At 47.9% G+C, this 16,304-nt stretch overlaps 1 protein-coding gene across 1 annotated transcript in view; it reads left to right on the top strand.

The window, feature by feature from the left end:
* Positions 1 to 5,222, top strand: part of LOC124776131 (putative protein TPRXL) — a 71,998-nt gene extending 66,776 nt beyond the window's left edge. The window contains exons 2-3 of the mRNA XM_047250967.1: positions 4,470 to 4,574; positions 5,010 to 5,222. Coding sequence (XP_047106923.1) covers positions 4,470 to 4,574; positions 5,010 to 5,222 — 318 coding nt within the window. The remainder of the gene's footprint in view (positions 1 to 4,469; positions 4,575 to 5,009) is intronic.
* Positions 5,223 to 16,304: the final 11,082 nt, after the last annotated feature.

Here is a 16,304-nt window from a genome sequence, read left to right as displayed (position 1 = left end):
GTACTGCATACTTAAAACCAAAATAAGGGAATAGCCATATGTGCATCTATTTGCTAGTCATAAATTTGCTCGTGAATAACATCGAACATTCCTATCCTCTATCGTTAATGGTCACGGAAAATAGTGTCTTCATGCTAAAATATGATAGAAAAGAATGGTTGACCCCAAACAAGCAACTCCCAAAACACATGCGCATTTCCATAAAAGATAATTTATGCATCTGGTAGAACAGGGACGACATGGTGTACTGCAAATTGCTTCCCTGAGGTCTCACCATCGCTGATGACATTTGTCAACAACTGAAACGTTTTGCAGACGCAATGAAACACGACGATCACGGAGACCGCGGTGATGAATATTCCACGATGATAACCGCCCACATTGTTAGACTGACAGAAAAAAAAACTACACAGGAGTTGGGTTGCGAAGTCGTTAAACACTCACTTCATTCACTTGATCTCGCAATCTGATTTTCACCTCTTACGTTCTATCAAACCACCTCCGATAAATTTCCTTTCCTGATGAAAATGCGCTCCGAACGCGGCTTGGTGACTTGTTCGTCTCAAAACGTTATTCGTACAGCTACGGAATCGAAAACTTACCCCAGCGTTGGCAGAGTGATGTAAACAGCGAAGGATAATATATTACTAATGTCTAAATTGTTACGTACACGTTTTATCTTTATTAAAGTTCAGAAAATGCTACGAACTTACGCAACAACGTAATAAAAAATACTTCCCCTGATTTGTTCCGAAGTGAGACAGTATTACCTAAGAGGGAAACCTGACAATATTTTCAGCTGTAGCGACCAAGCTATGGTTTCCATCAGCAGTGATTAGACAAAAGTCTGGATGGTACTCATTTTTTTCAAGCTGCTGAATTGAAGGAATCAGTATCTTCAGCACTGAAAGGAAAATCGATGTAATTTCCAACTGTCTAGTTGACAAAGACTACCTCACATTAATCAGTTATTCTACACTGAGGGGGAAAAATCGCAGCAACAAAGAAGAATTGTTGATCCACAAAAGATGGTGGTAGTCTTTCTACATCTGAAAGATGTGCGTTCAGATTCCGCTCCACTCGCGTGTCACTAGTAGCTTCACTTTGATGATGCAAATCAGGTTCGCTTAAGTAGGCGCTGTAACGGTCGTGAGCTTCAGTTACTTCAGATTGGACGTGATAGGTTACTAAAGAATGCCTCTCAGGCGATAAAGACGCCATTATAAACACCTCACTGGGTTCGGAGGAGGACGTGTGAACCGTAAATTAACTTCCAAAATCATCAAGAACATTAACATATTTAATCACACTTGGTGAGCGTGGAAGTAGTTGCCAGGAAGTAACTGATGGAAAATGAAATTACTTCTAACAAATGTGAATTTTATTCCTAAAAGTCATTTCAAAGACAAATTTAAAATTATAAGCAGAAAATTTTATCTAGAGGCAGAAAGAATAATATTAACAGTATGATCCTTCGGGCTGAGAAGCTTGCCTGCTCCCTTTCAACACGGCCGTATCCATGACCGCTCACAACCACCTCTGAAAGAGTACACTGGTGCAAATCTGCAACACACCAGATTACTTTAAACAAACATTTGTTAACAACTCATACAAACACAAACTATGCACCCCATAACAGGGATGGAAATGGTACAACACTCAAATTATTTGCCACCGAAAGTGCAAATAGTTTTTTAAAGGACTCTTACGGTGGAAGAGTGGCAAACTTTTAAAATGACTAAATAAAACCCATAACATGCAGACTTGCATAAAATGTAAAACATGCTCTACATTACACATATACTACATCGCAAGATGATAGGCAAGATAAAAACATATTTCAAGAATTCGGCCTTAAAGCAATAAATTCGTTAACACCGAATCCGACAAACATGACAAAGGAAGCAACTATTAACTTACGGCAAATTGAAGGGGGAGGGGAGAGGAGAGAGGGTTTACTAAATAACCCGAACCGCAGATTGCTCTAAACCTCCCCAATTGCACAAAGGAAAAACGGACCACCCAATTCACAAATAACCACCTTCCCGCGGGTCCCCCCTGCGGGTCCGGGATAAGAATAGGCCCGAGGTATTCCTGCCTGTCGTAAGAGGCGACTAAAAGGAGTTTCAACCGTTTCAGCCTTCCATGTGATGGTCCCCCTTGGGGTTTGACCTCCATTTTTCAAAATTCTACAGAAGTACGAGCCTTTTGGGGAAGGACGCCTTACGTGGTGTACCACTGGTCCTCAGTGCACTAACACCTTGGCACTCAGCATTGTACTGGCGTTGTAACCATACCCACTATTCCTCAAATTGGGCCTAAACACTTGATGGGTTGTACGAGCTACGCCCATAGTGCATCCCCATCTGCACCTGCGATCATGATGGACTTTCCATGGCACCAGAAATCCAGCACGGTAGCCAGCCCATTGTGGTGGGGTCGTCATCTACCCTCTAGGTTGTAGCCCCCTGACAACACAGGGATCGTACTGCCGATACCTGAGCTGCACCCTCCCCACGTCGGCCAAGGAGTAGATTTCAGTCTCCTTGGGGCATCAGGATTCCCGGCAACGGTCATCCTGCAAGGTGGCCCATACTGAGGCTGGGTGGCGCCCGTGGGGAGAGCCCCTGGTCAGAGTGGGTGGTATCGGGGCGCACGTTTCGCAGATGAAACGTCAACATGTATCAGGTCGCTCAGCGGCAGCGTCTTTCAAAAGGAAAGGTACTGTTTCTAGTTCTAGTTCTGGTTCTCCTGCCCTTTCCCACTTGGCCACTCCCTGGGAGGAGGGACAGGCCCACTGGCTTGGGGCGAAGTACTACCCCCGCTATTTGGTCTGTTCTCGAACCGATGGGGGGACGTTCGCCAACTCCAAGCCCATGTTCTTTGATCAGCACATTGAGGACATCTTCGGGGAAATCGAGGCTCTCAGCAAGATGCGTTCGGGGTCCGTTCTTATCAAGACCACCTCCGCCACACAGTCGGCAGCGCTCCAGGCGTGCGACCGCCTAGCGGACATCCCAGTGGCCATTGTCCCACATCTAGCACTAAATAGGACGCAGGGGGTTATTTTTCATCGTGACCTCCTGCTACAATCTGATGAGGAGCTCAGGGCCAACCTGGAGCGCCATGGCGTGCATTTCGTCCGGCGAATCCAGCGCGGCCCCAAAGACCGTCGCATCGACACCGGGGCCTTTATCCTCGCCTTCGAGGGGGACGTTCTCCCAGAGAAGGTAAAGGTGATGTGCTACCGGTGCGACGTGCGACCTTACGTCCCACCTCCTATGCGCTGTTTTCGAAGTTTGCGCTTTGGGCACACGTCGTCATGGTGTGAGGCAGAGCCCCTTTGTGGCGATTGTGGACGTCCTCTTCGTGAGGAACATACATGCACCCCACCACCTCAGCGCGTTAATTGTCCTGGCATCCATTTGCCTAGATCCTCAGACTGCCCCACTTATCAGAAGGAGAAGAAGATACAAGAACTCAAAACTTGGGATCGGCTCTCTTATTCTGAGGCCAGGAAGAAGTATGTCCACCTCCATCCCGTGCTGTTGACCACTTCATTTGCCTAAGTTGTCCATTCCTTCCGCGGTATCCTCACCCCTATCCTGTCCACCCTCCACCTCCTCCCCCCCATCCGGGGTCTCTGCCTCCCAAATCCCTCCCTTCCAAATCTTCCCCCGTGGCCCCCACTCCCTCTGCCCCAGGGGCCCTCCTCCTCCTCCTATTCCTCCTATTCCTCCTATTCCTCCTATTCCTCCTATTCCTCCTATTCCTCCTATTCCTCCTATTCCTCCTATTCCTCCTATTCCTCCTATTCCTCCTATTCCTCCTATTCCTCCTATTCCTCCTATTCCTCCTATTCCTCCTATTCCTCCTATTCCTCCTATTCCTCCTATTCCTCCTCTTCCTCCTCCTCTTCCTCCTCCTCTTCCTCCTCCTCTTCCTCCTCCTCTTCCTCCTCCTCTTCCTCCTCCTCTTCCTCCTCCTCTTCCTCCTCCTCTTCCTCCTCCTCTTCCTCCTCCTCTTCCTCCTCCTCTTCCTCCTCCTCTTCCTCCTCCTCTTCCTCCTCCTCTTCCTCCTCCTCTTCCTCCTCCTCTTCCTCCTCCTCTTCCTCCTCCTCTTCCTCCTCCTCTTCCTCCTCCTCTTCCTCCTCCTCTTCCTCCTCCTCTTCCTCCTCCTCTTCCTCCTCCTCTTCCTCCTCCTCTTCCTCCTCCTCTTCCTCCTCCTCTTCCTCCTCCTCTTCCTCCTCCTCTTCCTCCTCCTCTTCCTCCTCCTCTTCCTCTTCCTCCTCCTCTTCCTCTTCCTCTTCCTCTTCCTCTTCCTCCTCCTCTTCCTCTTCCTCCCCACCGCCACCTGAGAAGCGATCCTCTTCCTCTTCCTCTTCCTCTTCCTCTTCCTCCCCACCGCCACCTGAGAAGCGATCCTCTTCCTCTTCCTCTTCCTCTTCCTCCCCACCGCCACCTGAGAAGCGATCCTCTTCCTCTTCCTCTTCCTCTTCCTCCCCACCGCCACCTGAGAAGCGATCCTCTTCCTCTTCCTCTTCCTCTTCCTCCCCACCGCCACCTGAGAAGCGATCCTCTTCCTCTTCCTCTTCCTCTTCCTCCCCACCGCCACCTGAGAAGCGATCCTCTTCCTCTTCCTCTTCCTCTTCCTCTTCCTCTTCCTCCCCACCGCCACCTGAGAAGCGATCCTCTTCCTCTTCCTCTTCCTCTTCCTCTTCCTCCCCACCGCCACCTGAGAAGCGATCCTCTTCCTCTTCCTCTTCCTCTTCCTCCCCACCGCCACCTGAGAAGCGATCCTCTTCCTCTTCCTCTTCCTCTTCCTCCCCACCGCCACCTGAGAAGCGATCCTCTTCCTCTTCCTCTTCCTCTTCCTCCCCACCGCCACCTGAGAAGCGATCCTCTTCCTCTTCCTCTTCCTCTTCCTCCCCACCGCCACCTGAGAAGCGATCCTCTTCCTCTTCCTCTTCCTCCCCACCGCCACCTGAGAAGCGATCCTCTTCCTCTTCCTCTTCCTCCCCACCGCCACCTGAGAAGCGATCCTCTTCCTCTTCCTCTTCCTCCCCACCGCCACCTGAGAAGCGATCCTCTTCTCAGGCATCCATCGGGGATACGTTCCGGACCCCAGCTTCCGAGGTCCGGCGGTCCAAAATGGACCCCGCGCGTGAGGGCCTTCAGGTCCAGCCCACCATCCCTGTGCCTCCTCGGACTTCCAAGAAGTAGTCTCTATCCCCCTCTCCACCCTGGCGCGTTTCGTCTGACGCTCCATCCGTGAGTCGCTGCTCCCGGCCATCCTCAGTTTCGCCGGGACGCTCTGCTGCTAGGCACTCAGCTGGCCTCTTGTCGGCAAATGATGCTGCCCCTCCTACACAACCAGGGACAGGGGGCCGCAGCTGGCGACGACTCGATGGAACAGGATCCGCTTCCCGCCGGTTGTAGCGTTGTTCCCTCGAAATCTGGCCCTCCGCGGCCGTCGAGGTGACCAGCTCTTCCCCCGTCTCGTTCCCCATCTTTTTTGACTAGCGATGGTCTTGTTACATTGGAACATAAGGGGTATTCAATCTAATCGGGAGGAATTACAACTGCTCCTCCGCCTGCACTGTCCGCTCGTCCTTGGTCTCCAGGAAACCAAGTTGCGCCCGACTGACCGTATTGCCTCTACCCACTATACCTCGGAGCGGTATGACCTCACCCCTGTGGACAGTATGGTGGGGTTATGTTGCTCGTTCGAGACGGTCTATTACCATCACATCCCATTGACCACCCCACTCCAAGCAATAGCTGTCCGTATTACTCTTTCTGCTATTACTTTTTCAGTTTGTACCATCTACTCTCCGTCATTTGCTGTTAGTCAGGCTGACATGATGCACCTGATCGTTCAGCTTCCCCCGCCGTTTTTGTTTGGCGACTTCAATGCCCATCATCCCCTCTGGGGCTCTCCTGCATCCTGTCAAAGAGGCTCACTCTTGGCAGATGTCTTCAACCATCTCAATCTTGTCTGCCTCAATACCGGTGCCCCGACTGTCCTCTCGGACTCTACTCATACCTACTCCCACTTGGACCTCTCGATCTGTTCTACCACTCTTGCCTGTCGGTTCGAGTGGTATGTCCTTTCTGACACCTATTCGAGCGACCACTTCCCCTGTGTCGTTCGTCTCCTGCACCACACCCCATCCCCACGTCCTTCGAGCTGGAACATACCGAAAGCTGACTGGGGACTTTACTCCTCCCTGGCGACCTTTCCAGACCACGATTTTCTCAGTTGTGACAGTCAGGTCGAATACCTCACGGCTGTTAACATCAATGCTGCCGAACATTCCATTCCTCGTACTACCTCTTCTTCACGTCGCGTTTTCGTCCCCTGGTGGAACGAGGCTTGTAGAGATGCTATCCGTGCTCGACGACGTGCTTTACGCACCTTTCGCCGCCATCCTACGTTGGCGAATTGTATTGGATACAAACAACTCCGAGCGCAATGCCGTAGAGTCATCAAAGACAGCAAAAACCTTGTTGGGCCTCTTTCACCAGCTCCTTTAACAGTTTTATTCCCTCTTCTGTCGTATGGGGTGGCCTGCGCCGGCTGTCGGGCATTAAGGCCCACTCCTCGGTACCTGGCCTGACCTCAGGTAATGAGGTCCTCGTTGATCCTGTGGCTGTCTCCAACGCCTTCGGCCGGTTTTTCGCGGAGGTTTCAAGCTCCGCCCATTACCACCCTGCCTTCCTTCCCAGGAAAGAGGCAGAAGAGGCTCAGCGACCTTCCTTCCACTCGGTGAATCTGGAAACTTATAATGCCCCCTTTACTATGCGGGAACTCGAACATGAGCTTGCACTGTCCCGGTCCCCTGCTCCGGGGCCAGATGCCATTCACGTTCAGATGCTGGCACACCTTTCTCTGGCGGGCACACCTTTCTCTGGCGGGCACAAGCTTCCTTCTTCGTACCTACAATCGCGTCTGGACCGACGGTCAGGTCCCCATGCGTTGGCGTGACGCCGTCGTTGTTCCTATACCCAAACCCGGGAAGGATACACCTTCCTTCTACTTACTGCCCCATTTCTCTTACAAGCTGTGTCTGTAAGGTTTAGCGCATGGTTCATGCTCGGTTAGTTTGGATTCTTGAATCTCGATGGCTGCTTACCAATGTCCAATGCGGCTTTCGTCGCCGCCGCTCTGCTGTTGACCACCTTGTGACCTTGTCGACATTCATCATGAACAACTTTTTGCGAAGGCGCCAAATGGTAGCCGTGTTCTTCGATTTGGAGAAGGCTTATGATACCTGTTGGAGAGGAGGTATCCTCCGCACTATGCACAGGTGGGGCCTACGCGGTCGCCTGCCCCTTTTTATTGATTCCTTTTTAACGGATCGAAAGTTTAGGGTACGTGTGGGTTCCGTATTGTCCGACGTCTTCCTCCAGGAGAACGGAGTGCCTCAGGGCTCAGTCTTGAGCGTAGCCCTTTTTGCCATCGCGATCAATCCAATTATGGATAGCATTCCACCCAATGTCTCAGGCTCTCTCTTTGTCGATGACTTCGCGATCTACTGCAGTGCCCAGAGAACATGCCTCCTGGAGCGCTGCATTCAGCGTTGTCTAGACAGCCTATACTCACGGAGCGTGGCAAATGGCTTCCGGTTCTCTGAAGAGAAGACGGTTTGTATCAACTTTTGGTGATATAAAGCGTTCCTTCCGCCATCCTTACATCTCGGTCCCGTTCTCCCATTCGTGGAAACAACTAAGTTTCTAGGGCTCACGTTGGACAGGAAACTTTGTTGGTCTCTGCATGTCTCTTATTTGGCGGCCCATTGTACACGTTCCCTTAATGTCCTCAGAGTTCTTAGTGGTTCATCTTGGGGAGCGGATCGCACTGTCCTGCTTCGCTTGTATTGGTCCATAGTCCGATCGAAGCTGGATTATGGGAGCTTCGTCTGCTCGGCCATCCCTCTTACGCCGTCTCAACTCCATCTACCATCGGGGGTTACGTCTTGCGACCGGAGCCTTTTACACTAGTCCCATTGAGTCTTCATGCTGAAGCTGCCGAATTACCATTGACCTACCGGCGCGACGTACTGCTGTGTCGGTATGCCTGCCGGCTGTTGTCTATGCCCGATCACCCCTCTTACCAGTCCTTCTTCGCCGATTCTCTCGACCGTCAGTACGGGTTGTATGTCTGCCCTGCTGCACCCCCGGAGTCCGCTTCCGTCACCTGCTTCGGCAATTGGATTTTGCCCTCCCTACCACCTTCAGAGAGGGTGAGAGCCCGACACCACCTTGGCTTCAGGCTCCGGTTCATATTTATCTCTACCTCAGCTCACTCCCGAAGGTGGGTACTCCGGCTGCAGTGTATTGCTCACGGTTTGTCGAACTTCGTGCTCGACTTGATGGTCACACCTTTATTTACACCGATGGCTCCAAAACTGACGATGTCGGCTGTGCCTTTGTTGTCGGGGCCGCCACCTTTAAATACCAGCTCCTCGACCAATGTTCCAGCTTTACGGCCGAGCTTTTTGCTCTCCATCAGGTCGTTCAGTATGCCCGCCGCCACCGCCATTCATCGTATGTACTCTGCTCTGGCTCACTCAGTGCTCTTCAGAGCCTTGGAGCTCCCTATCCGGTCCATCCCTTGATTCAACAGATACAGCAGTCCCTCTATTCTTTCGCTGACAATGGTTCTCCTGTCAGCTTTCTGTGGGTTCCCGGACATGTAGGAGTGCCTGGGAATGAGGCTGCGGATGCTGCAGCCAAGGCTGCAGTCCTCCAGCCTCGGCCAGCCTCCCATTGTGTCCCGTCATCTGACGTTCGTGGGGATGTATGTAAGATGCTTGTGTCGTTGTGGTGGGATGCTTGGTCATCCCTCAAAGGCAACAAGCTCTGGGCAGTAAAACCACTCCCAACTGCTTGGACAACCTCCTCCCGACCATCTCGGCGAGAGGAGGTCCTTCTGACCAGGTTGCGGATTGGGCATTGCCGGTTTAGCCACCGCTACCTGCTCTCCGGTGGCCCAGCCCCGCAGTGCCCTTGTGGTCAGGCATTAACAATGCGCCATGTTTTATTGTCGTGTCCCCGCTTTAGTCAATCTCGTGTTGTCCTGTCCCTGCCATCTACTTTACCGGATATTTTAGCTGGTGATGCTCGAGCAGCTGCTCGTGTTCTGCGTTTTATAACTTTAACTGTCTTGTCCAAAGACATCTAACCTTTTTACTTCTTTTATCTGCATCTTTGTCAGGTCTTTCTGGTGTCCCCCCCTCCCCTTGAGTTTTACTAGATTCCATGTGCTCTAACAACGGTGACTGGGCGCTAATGACCTCAGTAGTTGAGCGCCCTTAAACCCCACAAAAAAAAATCCTGCGGGTGGGCAAACGGAGAATAATGGTTGGACGACCCCAAAACAAAGCGGCTGGTGAACTCACCAAGAAAACAAGTAGAATTTAACAAGTAAATGAAACAACATATCACCAATCACTTAACTTCTAATAAACTGCGCTTTCTGGCGAAGATGTGGCGCAGCACCCCCAACGCTCATCCGAACCGTCCGCTGCCAGCCGCTTCAACGGACGCAGGAAGGCGCGCCGATCTCCCGTCTCACGGCGTCGCAGCTCGCCCCGGCCAGCCCGATGTCGTGGTTTCGCTCCTGTTGCTCTCGTTTGAACCGCGAAGCCACTACCCCTTTCTATACGGCGCTCCCTACTGGACTCACGTGGGGACCTCACATGCGCCAACGCTCAAGGTGGACAAGTCATCTCGTGTCTCAGTGCGCAACCGACCGATCCAACCGCCAATGACCGTTGCCCGAGCAACTCGAGCAGACTGGCGGCCTAACGCGCAGACTCAGATGCAGGAACTCAGCCCCGAGCGGGCGACCACTAGCTGAGTTCTGTTACTAGCGGACTGGCAAGTTTCTCATTTTGTGGCTTTAAAGTTTGATCCACAGACAGACAGACATACTAGCACTCCGACAGACACACTAACCGCCGCACAAATGCAGACAGACCAGCAACTGGTGACGCGAAACTAACCTAGCCTCACTCCGACTGACCCCTGCCGAGCTGATAGCGCCCCTTAAATGCACGTGAACAGGCAACGTTTTCCCTTTCCCACCAGAGGGAGACACCAAAGCTGCGATTATCACAGCGGCGCCACCGCTAAAACGGAAGGCGACTGCTTCACACAATGCGCTGCGGCGCGCTCTTAAAAACATTAATTTTTTTACCACATCTCCGTGTAGTAGGGTTACGGAAAGTTGGAGGTTCCTTTTCCGATATTGCAGAAAAACTTGACAGGAATGTGGCCACTGTCCACAACTGCTGGCAGCGGTGGTCATGGGGCTGTATCGTCACGAGACCACCATACTCTGTACTACCATGTAGCGCTACCGAGAGGAAAGGCCATCATGTTCGACGTATGGCTCTGGCACTTCGTACTGCATCTTGCAGCAGCAGTGACACAACGAGCTGGTCCTATATGATTACTTAAAGGACAGCTCAGAGCCAGAAGCCCTGTCTCGTGTGTTCCACTGACACCAAACCATTGCCATCTGCGACTTCAGTGTTGTCAAGGGAGAGCTCATGGGAGGGCAGGGTGGAGGTCTACTACGATCCCTGATGAAATGTTCCTACCCTGGTACCAGCGCTGGCCGTGTGATGGTTGGAAGGAGGCCAGTTGAGGGTCTGCGACCAGCCTGTGGGTGTGCCAGACACACTGGACCTACACCTGCAGTTTTCGTCTAGGGTTGAGCTTCGTACGACAGCAGGAGCACTCCCACGATGGGCCCAAGCAGAGTGACACCCTGACTTCAGATTTGTACATCAGTCTAATGATTCTATCTGTTGAGCTGCCGTTCGCGAACAGCATTATAGGGGGTGTTTTCCGAGACTACGCTCGCCCAAATGCCGTTGTTGCAACCCAACGTGCTCTACGGGATATAGATAAGTTGCCTTGCCCTGGACGGTCACCAGATCAGTCTCCTACTGATTAAATACTGGACATCATAGCTAGTCATCCACAAGCAGCGTTAACCTTGCCTGTAATAACCGACCAAGTGCAACAGGCATCTAACTCTGTCCTACACACTGGCATCAGACGCCCGTACAACACAATGCATGCATGTTTGCATGCTTGGATTCAACATTCTGGCTGTTAAACGGGTTTTTAATGTAACAGCATTTCACATTTTCAATGGCTTATTTCGCGCTTACGTTAAATTGTGATTCCGCAATGTTAGTCACTTAAATACGTCACCTGGACAAATGTATTCCTAAAATTTCATTACTCTAATAATTTTTGGGTGTTGGGTTTCCTCTACGTCAACGTATATGGCCATTGCATCTGGTGCAGGACATCAGTATGTTTCAAGAACATGGGTTGGCCACGGAGAACATGGCTGTTTGTAGATATTACGTATGGTCACTTCACCAATTCCGATTCAGAGTTGACGAGTAATGTTTGTGGAATTGGATAGCAAGTGAGAATTCATGGTTTTACTCCGGACCCTTGTGACTGTTCCATAGGCATGGTGATAGGTTCCTGTTTGTGGCGGAATAACGATTTAATAAACTTTTGGAAACGTTCGCTCGCTGTTTTTAGTTTTCTATGCGTTGAAGTCGTTCAGTAAATTTCGTGCTTTAGTTTTCAGCTCACGTCTCTTATTGTTTCTAGTGCAATATTCCAGTAAAATTTTCTTACAGTATTCTAACTTCCTGAGTGTTCCAGTGGCCGCTTGAATTTTTTGGTTTTAGCTAATAATTTTGTGAAGTTTTGTTGGTATTGATACTAGCTGTGGTGTGGTATTAGTAAAAGTAGTTGCTTTCTCAGTAGGCATAGAATTTCGAGACTATTATTGCTAGTTCTATAAATAGTTCTACTGTTGTAACAGAACTTTAGTAACGTAGACGTGTAGTTTTTCACAGCAACTGCAAAACTTTACCATGAGTAAAAAGTGTGGGCTCAGTCGTAGGTTTGTGAGTAGTGAGTTACGGTTTGGGATTTGTTCAAAGTATTTTCATTGGGGGGGGGGGGGAGAGGAAAGAAAGGAATGCAGTGGGGAAGCCAGTGGTTAGTGAGATCAGGAGTGCAGAATCTGTAGTAGAAATAAGTTGGAGGATCGGGAGCGTAAGCTCTGTGCCCTTCAGGTGGTTACAACGCGCAAAGGAAGAACTAGATAGGTTGAGGAGGATGAAGGGTGGTGCGGAATGGGAACTGGCAGTGGGCAAGAAGGAATCTAGGAACATGAGGTATTCATACACTTACACTTTGCGCATATGAAATAGATCTGAACAACTGTCAGTTAAGTGGAGAGTAGCTACAAGAAACTCCAGACGTAGGGAACATGCAGCAGTCCTCAGCAGTTAGGCCTAGGTCAGCTGCAAAGCCACAGAAAGAAGGTTCTGCTGCTATGTGGTACACACGGTAGAGGCGTGGGCCTGCAGTTGCAGCCAAGTGTTGGCAGTGAGTACCAGGTCACCAGCATTGTGAAGCTTAGTGCAGGGTTAGCTCAAATGACTGAAAGCATAGGGGAGTAACGTAGGAATTTTACAGACGAGGATCTGGTAGCGATAGTGGCTGTCGCTGTCCGTCTTGACAGAGACGAGGAATATGATGTAGGTGGTGACCATGTAAAGATAGCTACTCAAACTGGTGGCACTAATGTGCATTTCGTGCAACTGTTCCAGCATCATGATTGGCCTCATCTTAATGCAGCTGTTAGGCGCATTAACGTGGGGCTAGTGAGTGTGCTGATGGTAGAGGGCATGGGTCAAATCTCAGTGGTGCCAGTTGGCACTGTCAGTAGATAGGGAATCACTAAGCATGGGTCACACCTCATTAGGTATGGGAAGGGGAGGCTGGCAAAGCTTATTGGTGGTGGTGGTGGTGGTGGTGGTGGTGGTGGTGGTGGTGGTTCCTGTAGTTGGTGTTAAAGCTAGCACAATTCTTAGATTAAAGTAAGCTGATAGGTATATCTGCTTAATAGAAGTTCCTCTAACTAAGGGCTCACTTTTAGAGGATGTAAGTTTTCCAAGTAGCGAAGGAATTAGCTTATTTCATCAAAGAATAAGAGGGATTAGAGATAAAATTAGTGAACGGCTTATGGCTATTGACTCTGAAGTTATTCGTATATCATAGCACCACTTAAATAATTTCATGATTCAGAGGCTTCCTTTGCCAGAATACAGATTAGCTGGCTGTTTTTCAAGAAGTTCATTGCTGGGTAGGAGAGTGGCTGTGTATGTAAAAAACAGTATTCCATTTGAGTCCATAGATGTATCACAGCACTGCAGTGAACAGATATTTGATTGCTGTGCAGGGCAGTTAAATTTAGTAAAACTAAATTTCTAATTGCTGTTGTTTAAAGGTCCCCTTACTCTGATTTCAGAGCATTTCTGCTCAAACTAGAAAGGTTTCTTGATCCACTTTGTAGGAAGTACGAAAAATTAGTGGTTTGTGGTGACTTCAATATAAATTTTGTAAATGATTGTGCAAGAAAAAGGATGTTAGTAGATCTCTTAGTCATGACTTGGTGCAGACTGTTTTTCCAACTAGGGTGCAGGGGAACAGTGGTACAGCCATAGACAATTTTTTACTCATTCTCCATTACTAGATGGGCATTCTGTTAGGAAAAGGGTGAAAGTCCTTCCAGACCATGATGCACAAATTTTAAGAGTAAAAGGCTTAAACAAGCGTCATATTTAATTACAAACTACATAGAAAAGTTAGTCAATCAGCAGAAAAGTTTTCTAAACCTTGTCAAGGAAAAAGTGGCAGGTTGTTTGTAGTGCTGATAACATAGATGATAAATGTACTGCTTTCCTCGATACATTCCTTATTAACTTTGAGAGTTTCTATACATTAGAATGTTCTAAATGGGGTACAAGCAGTAATAGGCAACCCAGGTGGCTCACTAGGGGAATAAGGATCCCATGTGGAACAAACTGGGAATTATATCAAAATGTTAGTAGTCACAATAAAAATACAGTAGCATATTACAAACAGCATTGTAAGGTGCTTAAAAATGTTATTAGGAAGGCAAATAGTATGTGATATGCAAATAAAGTAGTTAATTCACAGGATAAAATTAAAACCATATGGTCAGTTGTGATGGAAGTGTCTGGTCAGTAGCACAAGGTCGTCAATATAAAGCCAGTTCGCAGTAAAAATGTTTGTTACTGACAAATCAGATATATATACAGTATTTAAGTCACGCTCTGAGCACTGCTGGTGAATTAAATAATTTAGTTTCTACAGGGAATCATATAGCTTCCTTGACAAATGCCTTTCCGAGATTATCTGATATACTCGTCTGTGATACAGAAAAGGGGAGATTGAGTCAATAATTAAATCACTGAAGACTAAGGACTCCCATGGTTATAAAGAAGTGTCTAGCAGAATATTAAATTACTGTGCTGCACATGTTAGCCCTGTACTTAGCCACTCTTTTAATTTTTCATTTAGGAAAGGTCTATTTCCTGAACGATTATAAAACGCTTTATAAAAAGAGAGAAAAGGTTAATGAAGATAATTTTAGACCTATTTTTATGCCATCAGTGTTAGCTAAAGTCAGTGAAAAGGCTGTGTATCTGTCAGGAATACTGACCATTTTGTCAGTTTATTTGCTATCAAATGTACAGTGTGGCTTCAGAAGTCGTTTAACAACTGATAAATCTATATTATCTTTTCTCTATGAAGTACTGAATGAGTTGAGCAAAAGGTTTCGAATGTTACGCATATTATTTGATCTAACTAAGGCATTTGATTGTGTTTACAAAATATTGCTCCAGAAGAACTACGGAATACGGGAGTAGCTCACAATTGGTTCCTCTTACTTCAGCAACAGACAGCAAAGGATCATTAACATTTATGAGAGGGGCTCTGATGAGGGGTGTGAGTGGGGTATGGTCACGTGAGGGGTGCACCCAGAAATCAGTGTTAGGGCCACTCCCATTTCTTATGTAATATGCCCTCCAGTGTTAGGGGTAACTCTAAAATATTTGTTTGCTGATTACACTAACTTGGTAGTAAAGGGTGTTCTTTGCAATATTTCCTCTATTTCAAATAGAGCAGTTCATGACCTAAGTTCATGGCTTGTAGAAAATAAATTAACGCTAAATCATGGTAAGACTCTGTTTATACAGTTTGACACACAGTTCAACAAAACCTGATGTTTCCCTTCACAGAATGGGCACATGATGGTGATAGTGAACAGTTAAAATTTATGGGTGTTCAGATAGTAAGTAGTTAGGAAAGCCCATGTTCAAGGTATTTTTGAGACACTTAATGCTGCCATTTTTATTATTCGAACAGTATCTGAAGTGAATGATCGTTCGACACGAAAATTAGTCTACTTTATTTTCATTCGTTTGTGTTGTGTGGTATTATATTTTGGGGTGACTCTTCACATTCTAAAAGGATATTTTTGGTCTGTCATTTCTTGTTACCAATATTAGCTTACTTCAAAGAATAAACAGCTTTCACCCAGTTAATACTCGGCTGATATCGAACCTGCATTTGGATCAGACTTCCTTAAGTCTTGTACAGAAAGGTGTGCAGTATAATGCTGCCTCCATTTTCAATAAGCTACCACTCGAATTCAAAAATCTTAGCAGAAACCCACTCTTTCAAATCGAAACAGAAATTTCCTCATGGGGCACTCCTTCTATTGTGGGAGTTCCTTGAAAAATGAAGTGGATTCTTGTTATATTGCTGATTAAGTTAACTTAAACTTGTGGACTGACTTTTTGGGGTTCATAAACATTTATTTTTATCTACTACTACTTTCATATTATAATTTCATGTACTGACATGTACCACGACCTTGGAGATTCGCTCCTCAAATTGGTCCTAACAAACTTGAAGTGTAAATAAATAAATATCGTATCCCAGTATTTAGAATAACAACGTTGACGATGGCATTTGGTTCTGGTAATGCCCTGAATGTTCAGTTGACATATTTTAATACTTGATCCCACTTTCCTAGATCTTTGGATCTGGGAAAGAGCTTCTGATGTAGTACTGAGTCATTCCTTCTGACTGCAGTCTTCTTATACTTCCTTCCTTAATTAATCTACAGTTGCTGTGAACATTTATTCCTTATGAAATCAAAGTTGGTTGATTTTCATTTAGTCAGTAAAGCTGAAAATATTCTCTGGCAGTCATCACCCTGCAGGTCCAGGAGAAAGAATAGGTCCGAGGTATTCCCGCATGTCGTAAGGGGTGGCTAAAAAGTTTCACACGTTTCGGCTTTCATGTGATGCCCCCTGTAGGGTTAGACCTCCATTCTTCGAAATTTTCCTGAAGAGGGGGCCAATTGGGGAAGGGCGC

Source organism: Schistocerca piceifrons, chromosome 2, assembly GCF_021461385.2.
Source record: "Schistocerca piceifrons isolate TAMUIC-IGC-003096 chromosome 2, iqSchPice1.1, whole genome shotgun sequence".
NCBI classification, from domain to species: domain Eukaryota; kingdom Metazoa; phylum Arthropoda; class Insecta; order Orthoptera; family Acrididae; genus Schistocerca; species Schistocerca piceifrons.
Note: the sequence above shows the minus strand (reverse complement) of the source record. Positions and strands in the feature narration are given on the sequence as shown.